At 44.0% G+C, this 12,747-nt stretch overlaps 2 protein-coding genes across 4 annotated transcripts in view; one reads left to right on the top strand and one right to left on the bottom strand.

Annotated features, from left to right (window-relative positions):
- Positions 1-447: 447 nt before the first annotated feature.
- Positions 448-7,677, bottom strand: GSTO1 (glutathione S-transferase omega 1). 3 transcript variants are annotated; one of them, XM_054382272.1, is made up of 7 exons: positions 7,644-7,677; positions 7,433-7,541; positions 5,943-6,165; positions 4,783-4,884; positions 2,583-2,689; positions 791-967; positions 448-529 (listed from the first exon to the last, which is right to left on the bottom strand). In XM_054382272.1, the coding sequence occupies exons 1-6, from the start codon at positions 7,675-7,677 to the stop codon at positions 814-816; spliced, it is 729 nt and encodes a 242-aa protein (XP_054238247.1). In that variant the 3' UTR covers positions 448-529; positions 791-813. The 3 variants fall into 3 exon arrangements, with proteins under 3 accessions (XP_054238247.1, XP_054238246.1, XP_054238248.1); XM_054382271.1 differs by having other exon boundaries at positions 448-967; XM_054382273.1 differs by lacking the exon at positions 4,783-4,884 and having other exon boundaries at positions 448-967.
- A 4-nt stretch (positions 7,678-7,681) lies between these two features.
- Positions 7,682-12,747, top strand: part of CFAP43 (cilia and flagella associated protein 43) — a 49,964-nt gene continuing 44,898 nt past the window's right edge. The window contains exons 1-2 of the mRNA XM_054382339.1: positions 7,682-7,912; positions 10,715-11,007. Coding sequence (XP_054238314.1) covers positions 7,682-7,912; positions 10,715-11,007 — 524 coding nt within the window. The remainder of the gene's footprint in view (positions 7,913-10,714; positions 11,008-12,747) is intronic.

Raw genomic sequence — 12,747 nt, forward strand, 5'->3', positions numbered from 1 at the left:
CTGACTTCATCTACATTTTTACATGTAGAGCAACACCCAGAGTTCTCAAGCAGAAGAGAAAATCCAAGTCCTTCCGCTCAGGAGATGGTTTCTGTTAGCTTTACTCCCTGCTCCAGCCTCTAGGATAGTTGAAGCTAGGACTTAGAATAAGTGTCCTTCAGAAGGACACCACACACTCCCCTAGAGTATCTAGCCCAATCCGGAAGCCTTTTACTAGGTGGTCCCTGCAAATATCACTTCAGCAGGAATATGTGGGTCACATTGCAAATTCAGTGCTTTGGCAGTTGTGCTGCCTGAAGAGCAGGACAGCTTGTACCAGATAACTGGATCTTTATTTCGGAGACTGTTTAAGCCTTTACAGTGCCTGACTCCTCTCTGTACAATCAGTGACTAACAGCTGCTTGGAAAGAGGAAGGAAAAACTGTGTTTAAAGACAAGATTGTTTGCTTTTTATTTATTTCCAGGGCATCAGTGTTACAATTTTAAACCAAGTAACAAGGTCAGTTCAGGAACTGATCACCAGCAATGCCTGCAAAGAGGCCAGAGAAAACAGAGTATCACGTCTGAGTAAAGCCAGCATTTCCCTTCACGTCACATAAATGGCCAGCAATGACTTTCTATGACCTGCCTAAAGCCAGCACATCCTCCTGCTGGCAGGAATGAGTGGAGCTCACAGGAAATTTCTTAGCCTTTTCAACATAGATTTAGTCCCCGTTATGAAACAACCACTGAAGAGCCCACACCAAATTACTCTAGACCCCCATAGCTCACACTGAAAAGAAGCACTTACGCAAGCACGTGCCTACTGGCACCTCAGAGCCCATAATCACATGCCTCAGGGCTGTTCTTCACATAAAGCTGGAGATAACCTTTGTATATCTGTGGGTCAGTCATTGTAGCCTTGACTGGAGGGTCCTCCTTCATGGCCTCCATCCAGCGTTGGAGCTTTGGGGTGTGACTCAGAGAGCTACAGGAAAAGAAAATAGACTGAGTAATACAAATGGGAAACTTGGAGGGCATCAAGGAAGCAAAACAGCTTGAGCAGTTCTATTTTACTGCCTATGTTGCTTTCTCCCTCCCAGCACAATACTCATCTCAGATGAGGGGACATAAGTATGTATCAGATTATAAAAGACAATCTAGCTTTTGGAAAGTGAAGGAGTTCTTACAGAGGTTGCGCACTCTGCTAAGCTGAGCAAACTCACAAATGAGCACTTATTGTGTGAGGTATCAGCATGTCTTTGCTTACATTACCCCTGCTGCAAAAGACACTGCTCGTGTTTATCATCTGCTCTGAGGTGAGGGTAGGGGCTTGCACACCACTGCCTTCCTCTGGAAGGTTTTGTTAATGGTGATTCTTGAAGCAAATGCTGTGTGCAGTAACTGAGTCCTTCTCTACAACCTACAAACCCTTTCTATCTTCTCTCTTGCTTACTGAGACAAGCTGTGCAGTTTGTACTACCCTGAAATGCAACAACTGAAAATGGAGATGCAGTCTGAAGAAACTGAGGATTCGACTAACAGACTAAATTGACAGACCCACTCACATTCGAAAAACACAACACCACGTAGCAAATGGAAAACTTAGTGTAAATTGCTACTTTCCTTCTCTTCTGGCAGCACTTTGAATTACAATTTCCAACTCCCGAGTTTAGTTAATGTGTAACTTCTCTGGGTAACTCTTAACTCCTACCCAGCAAGCATCTTTTCTTAACATACAATGGTTCAGATCCTCAGTCATTCAAATACTTTAATGACTCTAGACTTATGGTCCTATACTGCTTTTAATACTTCCTCCTCGTATTTTCAAGGACCCCACTGGAGATAGAGTAAGTCAGCATTAGTAAAGCCGTCATTTTACAGTGCCTGACATTTCAATGCTCAGGATTCCCTGTGTCTTTCTTGTTCTTTACAAATCGTTCAGGCACTCTTCTATACTTGTCTTCTGCTTTTATCATCCGATTCTTCATACAGGTTGACTCTTTAGACCTATTTTATACCAGCTATAAAGACAGTCTTCCTTTGAGATCATTTCCTTATACCCTAATGCAATACCATACTAACGGGAGCTGTTGAAGAATAAACCAAACATTTATTTACATATTAAAAAATGCTAGTACAAAAGGGATGGATCTTTTAGCTACAGCAAGGTATGACTGTTTCCTCATCTTGAAACAAAATCACTCTCCTTTATCAACCTAGGATTTCCAAAGAAGAGTGTAAGACTGCATTTCAAGTCTGAGGTTTTGGACCAAGGAATTGGAACCTAGACCTCCATAACTCCATCCCCTACAAATGAAAAACATTTTTATCTATGATGTTAGGGATGGAGAGAAAGTTTTGTATTTTGATCACTTCTTCCAGATCTGTCAGTGTTATATGGTAGGAAAACAGACCTGCTGAACAAACGTTTGTTTACAGAAGATCCCATCACTTTTGATAGCATTCCTTCCCTAAACATTCTTTCCCTAAAGTTTAATGCTATACAAACTTTCTTCAGCAGCTCACTGCTACAGAGTGTATGAAAGAATATCTATGCTGAGGCACTTCAGTACACCCTAGAAGCTAGGCAAAGTACTCACTCCTTCAGGTGGAATGGTTCCAGACGTTCAAACCACGGCCAGATCCAGTAGTCAATCATGGTGATGGAGTCCCCACCATAAAACACAGTGTTGCGTTTGCACAGAACCTGAGAGAAGTGAGAAATGACAACTGCAGTCAGGAGCAAAATGACCACAACAGAACACTACAGTAATAAAAAGCCCACATCTTAGTTGAATGGGATCAACAGCATATAATAGAAATCCAGCACATTTCTCCTGCACACACAAAATCTGGCAAGTCAGAGCTACTCAGTAAAGCAGCTGTAGTGCCAAACTTAACTATCTCATATGCTATCAGTCCAGCTCTTCTCCAGAGGATCAAAAACAGTCACAAAATATTAATCACTAGCAAGCTGCAGCTTGTGCACAAACATAAAGCAATGTAGCTCTCCATCTGTCAGTTCATGACTCCTTTACTTGTCAAAAAGCTTTAATGGCACACACTAATCAAACATAACAATGCACATGCATTTCTTGAGCAATAAACACAGCTATATTTAACATCCAGGATAACCAGAACATAATCTTAGCAGGGACCCTTTACCAGGGCACTTCAGACCAAGTCGTGTCAGGAAAGTGTTTCTAACATTACTTCTAGAACTGGATTTGATTCCAGGTGCAAAAGAAACAGGAAGCAAATGTAACATGCACATACACTAGAAAGGGATCCCCACAACTCAGCACAGAAAGCAGAGCCACAAAGAATGCAGCAAGTTCTCCTGTTACATTTAAGTTTCTAATACCTTTCAAGTGCCACAGTTGTACAAGTTCCTCTGTCCTACAGCCCTTTGGTATTTTAAAGGTGGGACTCAAGAAACCTTATAAATTTTTGTCTTTTTGGACACACAACACTATACTGCTGTGGCATTTACTCCCCTAAGCCCCACGGTCTAGTAGAAATTTCAAAGCAGTCCTCCACGAAGCATCAAGCTGTTTGAATTACCAGGTGCCTGGCAGAATATAAAGCCAGCAGTCGCAAACACAGGAACGCAGCTCCCTCTGTCGGGCAGCAGCACACTAAACTCCTAAGTATTTCAAAACACTTCCCTTCCTGAATCTCTCTTGCAATAGGCTGAGTGAAATTTGCATGGCTCTCTTCCTTCCTCCCATTCTCAGCTGACCTTCTGCAAAATGCTTCAGGGTATAGTAAAATGGAGATACTGAAGGAGCAGCAAGTATTTCACAGCATTAATAAAGGAGGAAGAAGGTTAATGGTTAATAGATCTTTATTTCAGGGAAGTAAAACACACATGACTTCCCCCAAGAACTCATTTGTCATCTGCACACTCCAGCACTGGCCTAATCAGACAGTCAAAACTACCCTGAAAACAATTTTACTTTGACAGCTCAAAGGGGTGGGGAAGCAGAATGCACATGATTGTCATGAGATTTAGGATAACATTATAAAGTTACTGGTAGCTTTACACCAAGACAAACACTCTGGAGGAATGGTTCTTGATCAAACCAGACAAGCATTAGTCTGGCTGATAAAAACACAGAATGAATGGGATCATGATAAAGGAAAGTCTGGCTGCTGTTGAGGCTAGCCAAGAACCACTACTGACACCACATCAGGACTGTGAATTTGCTAATCACAGAATGTTAGGGGTTGGAAGGGACTTCCACCTGATACTTCATGGAGCTCTACTGAAATTGCATTACACCACTGTAGCAGAACACAGTCCAGATTTCAGCAAGGGACAGGTTACACTCTGCTTCTTCTCACCCCCTCCAAAGAGAAGCTCTTGAACAAAATAGATTTTACTTCATCACCAGCATATCTGCACTGATTTCAGCAGAGATACAGCACAGATGCTTTTCAGCAGCTAAGACTCCTCAGTCCTTGCTCTTAGAACATGATGCAAGGGTTCCTTACATTTAAAGCACAACAAACCTATCTAGGACAACAGCAGTCAGTTGGAATTAAAAAAAAAAAAAAAAACAAACCACAATACTCCTTAAACTCACATAGCCTTTATCATATAGATAAGCTTTCGGTGAAGCTACTTGGAATTCATTCTAATGGTGCTGTTCTGCATTGTAGGCTGCGGGGGAAGTAAATTCAAAGATTATTCATTGCTATCATTAGAAGAGATCCAGCTGCAAAGGACAAAGCACTGAAGAAAAAAGGGATGGTACAACAACTGGTAACCTGCTCGTTATCATGAGCTACTCTTACCTCTTCAAGTTTGCCAAGCTTTTCAGTAATCTCTGCTTTCAGTGCTGTGGTATCCTGTCCATCTTTGACTGCCATAAAATACTTGAAAAGTATGGGTGGTAGCTATACAAAGAAAAGGATGAAGTTTTTAATGTTCCTACAAGTCACTCAGAGCTTAAGATGTTAAGATACTAGATGCAAGGTAAAGCTTTAATTTTAAAGAGTTAAAGTCCATTAAGAAAAATCTTTTATACCTCAGAAAAGGTAAGCAAAGGCTTAAAAGGAAAAACAAATTTAAATACTAATGAATTTTAGTCTTGTAATAAGAGAACAATGACAAGAGGAGCATGTTTCCCATTTGTACACACTAGCAAAAAAGGCAAGGTGCAGAGTGGCACTTTCCTAGTTATATATTCCTGAAATTCAAGTGCATTTTAATTATCAACACAAAAGGTACTTTAATAAAGAGATACATAGTCCAGGATATGCAGACTTCTACAAAACTGCATTTTCTAACTTGGTAATTGCCAGAGAAATTATGCTTGCATACAGTACCAGAAAGTTGCCCAGTGGCCAAGTTCAACTAAATTTTAGTCTTAAAAGTTCATAGGCAAACATTTTTCTAAGATTCTGTTATTCAAACAACCAATTTTCAGTGTACATTTAGTTTCTTGCAACAGGCTTCCCTGTAACCCTCCTCCCTATTCAGAATGGCTTGAAAATATATTTGCCTATTCCCCTGCTTTGTCTACATCTCTTTGCATCTGCTGTTGCTCTCTCTTCTCTGCTACCTCATATCCAAGCTTAGTTCTTTCAGCTCCTAGACCTTTCAAAGCACATGCTTGTACAGAGAGGTTACTTCCTGTCAGCTGCAGTGCCTGCCTCCAATCCCTACTGAGAGACAAAAATCAGTCTCCTTACAAACATCCCATGTCTACAGCCACCTACCATCTCTTGTCCATGGCTGTAGACTCTCTCAATCAGGCACTCTTCTCATTCACACAGTACTTCCTTACAGAAAGACTCAAGGTAAAATACAGCAATTGTCATTGCCCAGGTCTCAAGCCGCTTGTCTGGCTGGTTTGGTCTACTAACCCTTGCTCTACTGCAAGATGTTCAAAGTCCTGCCTGAGCCATTTACACTATCACGTGCTTTGGCTGTCTTTCTGATCACACGGTACCTTTGAGAACTGTTCCAACAGCATCCTCTGACAGGCTCGCTCATATGGGTCTGAAGGCATCAACTTCTTCCCTGGAAATGCTTCATCCAAATATTCACAAGTGATTGAAGACTCACAGATCAGCTGGCCCTTACTGGTCTCCAGAACAGGAACCAGCCCAAGGGGGTTCTTCTCAAAGAACCAGTCTGGCTTGTTCTTCAGATTGATGTTGATTACTTCATGACTAAAAGAGCAAAAGAAACAAGACCCAAAGAGGCTTAGTTCTACAGTCCACTCAACTCCATACCATGGTAAAACACATTCATTACACTCCACTACTATGGGAGGCTGAATCCTCAGACCCCTTGAAGTCCTTTGTAGGACTAAATATTTCAAACACAGAAATACTGCCAGGGAGCTCTTCCCTTTGCTTGACTTCCAATGGGTGTTTTGTTAAACTAATAAAAGACACACCAGCAATCTGCAAGCACACAACAGAGGCAGCACTTACAATCATGCTAAGAACAAAGGTCAAGCTCACAAGGAAGCACACTTATCACAGGCAAGTTCAAGAGCAAGAAAGAAGTACTTGATTGGAAATAAGCTACACTCCAATTAAGAAATCAGCTGAACTTTAACCTTACTTCACACAAAGAGCAAATCAGGAGGTCATTGCATCTACTTATCTTCCCTGCCTATGTCCTCAGATAGAACAGCCATTTAAAATAAAGGCAAACAAATATTGCCAAAACCAAAAAAAGATACATTAGAAATATGTTATATTAACACACCATTAAGTTATATACTGTGTTATATGTGCAATCTCAGAAAATTCCTGGTAACCCCACTGCTAAACACAGCTGAACCTTTAAAACAACTGAATGGTTGCCAGAAGGAGACAAGAACAAGAAGGTGTTACAGGAACACAGCATATACCCTCAAAAGAGGGCCACTCACTGTTCCATTTTGCTAGACAGTCATATAACACTGAATATTCCCATGTCTCAGAATTTTCACTGCAGCTTACCTCAAACCCAAACAACATCATACATTGCAGCTGTACTTACGTTTACCCAGAACAAGCTCATATGCTATTATTGCAAACGTTCAAGGTAACAGGTGGGGGGGAAAAAAGGAACGAAAAAAACCCCACAAACTTTATTAAAGAGTTTTCCCTAGGGGTTTACTTTGGGATTTCATACACACAGACTACTTATTTCCCACTTAAGCAAAATGACCCTGATACAAAAAGTCTAAAGTAGTTCAAGCTTCATAGGAAAACCACCCCCAGAAACCACTTTTCTTTCAGTTCTTTCGGAAATGCTTAATTAAGAGCCACCTAAGGCACTCAGGTAAGAAGGGAAGTCTGAACCGCCCCGATTCGTGAGAGCCCTGGTAGACCGTCACAGGAGCGCGGGGGGCGGCGGGGAAAGAGGACGACGAAGCAGGGAGCAGAGCGGCCGGCGGGGAGCTGCGCACCGCGCCACAGCAGCCAGCCGGGACAGCCTCACCTGATGCCCTTGGCGCGGAGGACAAGGCGCGTCCGCTGGACGAAGGGGCAGAACCGCATGCTGTAGAGCCGGATCAGCCCGTCGGGCACAGGCCCCGGGGCCGCGCTGCCTGAGGAGAGAGCACACAGTTACAGCCGTCGCGCCCCCTTCACAGGCCGCCTAGGCCTGGCTGAAGCGATACAGCGGCCTGCCAGCCGGGGCCGGCACTTACCCTTGCCCAGGCTACGAGAGTGATCGCCCGCCATCGCTATGCCTTGTTTGTGCAGCCACCGCCGCTTCTGCCCAGGAGCCTGCGGCCCCGCCCGCCGTGGGCGGCCGCGCGGAGGGCGGGAACCGCCGCCCCTCAGCAGGCCGCTGACGGGGGCCGCGGACAGCCAGGGCGGGGCGTGTGGGCCTGTGTGCGCCCCTACTGCCCACCCCTGGAGGCCGTCGACGCCCCATGGAGGGGGCAAGTTTGGGTTTCAGGGCAAGGAGCGTCGGGTACCCCGGTGGTCCCTCCATGAGCCAGGCGTCCTCCCCACTGAAATGCTGACTCAGTCTCGCTTTGGCATAACCCCCACCCAACCCCCAGCTGGCATTCCCCTTTCAACAGTAAACCTTTGGCAAAACATCTCGTGCCTGTTTTGGTTTGTTTTCCAAATGGTGCCTCCAGCAGCTGGAACATATCAAGATTCCTTCCGGTTCCTTTACTGCCTCCTCCCTGGACAGGGATTCTCGATGACAGGATGGAATCTCCTGTTGTTCTTCAAAACCAGTCCAGTCCCACCTTGATGATAATAAGGATGGTTCCTCTCTCCTGCAGCTATTCTGCCTCAGGACGAAAACCCAGAGGAGACAACGGATAACCTAACAGGTAAGGGGCTGCAGCAAAAGTTTGACCTTGCAGACAGAGAGATTTGTGCTTGCTTCTGCAAACATGACCTGTAGGAGCATCAGTACATGCACAGAGCAAAAGAAAGAGCAGAAGCACAGACTGAAGTCATCACATAATGCATTGGGTTGGAAGAGACCTTTAAAGATCATCTAGTCTAATCTCCCTGCAGTAAGCATGGACAGTAAGCATTAACTAGATCAGGCTGCTCATAGCCCCATCAAGCCTGTGCTTGAATGTCTCCAGGTTCTTCTCCATCCCTTTTAGAATCATAGAATAGTGGAATCATTTCAACTGGAAAAAAATCTTTAAGATCATGGAGTTCAACCATTGTCAAACTCTACCAAGTCTGGTGCTAAATCTCATCCATTAACACTGTATCTTGGTTTCTTTTAAACATCTCCAGGGATGGGGATTCAACCACCTACCTGGAGAGCCTATTCCAGTGTTCTCTTTTGCTGAAGAAATTTATTTGAATATCTAATCTAAACCTCTCATGGTGCAATTTGAGGCCATTTCCTCACATCCTATCACGTTATACTGGAGAGAAGAAACCAACCTCCTTTCAGATAGTTGCGGAGAGACAGAATCTCTCCCTCAACCACCTCCTTTCCAGCTGAAACAACCACGGTTCCCTCAGCCATTCCTCATAAGACCCTGATCTCCAGACCCTTTACCAGCTTCGTTGCTCTTCTCTGGATCTGCTGAAGGACCTCAATGTCTTTCTTATAGCGAGTGCCCAAAACTCAACACAGTACTCAGGGTGTGGCCTCGCCAGTACTGAGTACAGGCGTGCAATCACTTCCCTGGTACTATTTGTAACACTGTTCCTGATACAGGCCCCTCTTTGATTGAGCTGGGGGCATCGGGACCTTTCTTGTACCAGGTTTTCCTGAGGTATAATAGAGGAAATGGAGAAGCTTTCTTTTTTTAAGGCATTTCACACAGTGTTCAGGTCAATCTGTGGTCTCCAAAGTAAAATGCTTCCTTTTCTAAGGCTCCACGCACTTCCACCCAAGCTTCAGGCAAAGCTGTACGTTATTAAGAGACAGCACATTTGTAGGCACTGACAGCTGGGGAAGCCATTGGCAAAGGGAGAGAAAGTCCTGGCCCTCCTGCCAGTGGTGTGTCCCCATCAAACTGCCAAGGATAGTAGGATAATAGATGCACTCTAGTCTCGTTAGTGGAACCATGCTTGCACAATGGGGAAGTCTTGCCTGAGGGTGACTTTTGGTTTGGTTTTGTCACTGGAGTTGGGCCTCAGACATCATGTCACAAGGACCAATATTTTCAGTGGTGATTTCTCCTGCAGGCAAGCACTGAGATGGCTGCTAGTAAAATGACCATGAACCTGACACCATTATCCCTTTGAACAGAACATGATTTTTGTAAAGTCATTGCTGTTTGTTTATGCAACCCAACAGTGAAAGGCAGTGGTAACTTCATTGTACAAGCCTACCATGCCTGGTAAATAAGATGCTCTTTGCCATTAAAAAACCTGTGTTAGGGCTCAACTGTGGTGCTGTGGGACATGGTTTCACACCAAACTTCGTAGAGTTAGACAATGGTTGGACTCAATGATCTTTCCCAATTAAAAAAAAAAAAAAAAATCTTTGTCATTCCTCTGAGTGCCTGCTCTTAGGAAAGATTCAGCAAAATTTTGGGTCAAGAAAAAAAAGGAAAGTCATTTGAAGCTGCTTCGTTTAGCAATTAAGGACACAAGGAATCTGCTGAGTCATAGGCCAGAGACAGGCACATAGGAGCTCAAAGCAGCATCACAAGATGCACACTACGATAGTTCCTCAAAGACACCACAGAAAAACAAATGCATTTCCTCATCGATCTTGGGTTTGCATGCCATATAGAGCACATGTGGAGACAAGAGAGAGGGTTCAGGCTTGTCCTGCTGTCTCTGGACAGGAGTGCCACTCCTCATCATTCTTCCCTAGCACTGTGAGTACATAGCAGCATTGCAAAAACACATGCTGCCACAGTACAGCAAAGTAGTAATAACCCAAGAAAGTAATTTGAGCTGTTATTGCTCATTCTGCTCTTAAAATACTTGGAGACTCTCACTGTCTTACCATGCTAAGGACTGAAGCTGTACTTTCTCTCACTTTCTAGTGTCAACTCGCTTCAAAGCTTCAGGAGTACTTGTCTTACACATCTCAAGAACTGCAGTGCCTCATGAAAGGAAAACCACAAGGTGTGACAGAAGAACAGATTTAGCTGTCTCAATAAATGAAAGGCCAGACATCGCTGGAACAGGAGCAGCGAGCATACGGTCCCAGCCAGGACCTGCAGGATAGCCCAGGGAAGGAACCCACGGTGGGTAACCCAAGCGGTAATTACCCACGTTACAGGCCACAGAAATCAGTAGCTCACAACCAGAATGACCCCGTTAGGCACAGGTCAGCGCCTGTGTGGCAGTAACCAGACACATCACAAAACTGCAGCTCTGCTCCGTCACTTCTGCTGGGCCTTTAAAACCTTCCCGCGCTCATTCGCCGGCGCACCGCAGCAGGCCAATCAGCGCTCTGTTTGAATCCTGGCGGGTGGTGTTGTGTCAGCTAATCGTAGAAGCCGTTCTTGTTCCTAGGGACCGGTGTACACAGGCCGCCGGTGTGGGGAGGATGGAGGCTCTCGCTGAGGCTTCGGGTGGCCGTTATCGCTCCTCGGCCGAGGAGAGCGCGCTGGAAGTGAGGTGGGGGCCGACGAGGACAGCCTGCGCCCTTCGGGCCTCCATATATGCCACACACTTCTGAGCCACTGGGCCCCGGCTGGGTGCCCTCTGTCCTTTCCTGTGCTCCCGGGATCCAGCTCCTGTCACCCCGGGTCAGATCTTGCAGCTGTTAGAGAATAGAGCGGGTCTAACAGGGAAGAGAAGGGAGGCTGCTGTGCTGTGGGTCTGTGTTAGGACAGCAGAGAGCGGAGGGAGAGGGAAAGAAGCACAGGTGCTGCAGCATATACCAGTGACTGAGCCTTTGGTGTGTTCAGAAGAAACTTGTGTTCTCTGCATTTAGCACAGGGAGGCACTTAGAGAGAGTAAGCAACCCTGACTCATTTTAAGATGGAGCTTGACGAGTTGATAAGCAGCACGGTATGAATTGTCTTTTCTTCTGTAGTGGTTCTGGGAGCATGCAATCCTGATGAACTCTCAAGAGCATGCTTTTCTTCTCAGTACCTGGCCTGTTGAACCCTTACAGTTTAGTTCTGTTCATGGTCATCTCTCTCTTTCATTTTGCCCAGATTATTTCAGACTCTAGAATTTCCCTGGCGGTTCTGTACCCCCTAAAGCCCACTTCTTCTGCCATGGCCCTTAATTTTCCTGACACTAAGTCCTTTACTCCTGTCTTTCTTTCTCAGCATCTTACCCTCCATGTCAGAAACTCTGAGATTTGCGTTTCCAACAAACATAACCCACACTACATTATAGAAAATTTTATTTCTTTCAAACCTTTTGGTAATCCAATAACTTGCTTTTTGGTTCTGAACAAATAGAAGCTGTAGATTAATTAAACTCTTCCTCTCTCAGCTTATTTGAGACTTTCACAGCAATCTAGGATGTTTAGACATCATTTCTATGTAATGGGACAGATGGTTAAACTTCCTTACCCATTGTGTTTTAGCTGTTTCATCAACATTTATGGCTACTGTGGGACACAGAGCAACATAATTGCGAGTTCAACACATTTTAGCAGAAAGAATATTACTTGTTTTAGTAATTTTTTCTAGTAGTAGGAGAAATTTCAGCCTTAACCACTCTGATGCTTGCAGAGTAAGAAATAATACTCTGAGGCATGTCACTGCTACACAGAGGAAGTCCCTTGCACAAACTGGTATTACTTGGAAAAGCTGTGACCCAGGTTCTCTGCTTTGTGAAAGCACAACAATGAAATTAACATATAATACAAACTGACTAACTAATAAATTAAGCCCTTTTGAATATGAAGCAAAGCCCATTTCCATTAAAAAAAAAAAAAGTTAAAGTTTGCCTTCCTTTCAAAAGAAAGTGACAAAAATTATTATGCAAACCTGATTATGATTATTATTATATGATTATTATCAAACCTGACATCAGAAATGGCCTGAATCCTTGACCCCTTAAGCATTTACTGGTTGTGTAAGGATGATAAAGTGTGCTGCATCAAATTAATTTATCCCTGCACACACGTGTTCTAGATTTTATTTTCTCTCTGGAACACAAGTTACAAATAAACCATTTCAACTGATGCAGATCAGAATGCTTTTTTTCTTGGAAAAAAACCATAGAGCTTGTCCTGTAACTTTGTTCATACAGGTCTTCTTATGTTCCATGGTACATCATACATCTAGTTCTTGTGTAAAAGGTCCAGAAAAATATTAATCATCTGAAATGTCTCCTTTTTGTTGCCATGGTATTCAGTTTGGCTGCAGAAGCACATGGTCAGCATGCTTTCACTCC

This window comes from Indicator indicator, chromosome 7 (genome assembly GCF_027791375.1).
Source record: "Indicator indicator isolate 239-I01 chromosome 7, UM_Iind_1.1, whole genome shotgun sequence".
NCBI lineage: Eukaryota > Metazoa > Chordata > Aves > Piciformes > Indicatoridae > Indicator > Indicator indicator.

Coding starts and splice junctions, on each gene's coding strand:
- GSTO1 (XM_054382272.1), bottom strand. CDS start 7,677: ATGGCGGGCGATCACTCTCGTAGCCTGGGCAAGG. Junction 7,542..7,643: donor CTCTCGTAGCCTGGGCAAGG/GTAAGTGCCGGC, acceptor CTCTCTCCTCAG/GCAGCGCGGCCCCGGGGCCT. Junction 4,885..5,942: donor TGTTGGAACAGTTCTCAAAG/GTACCGTGTGAT, acceptor TTCTTTGTATAG/CTACCACCCATACTTTTCAA.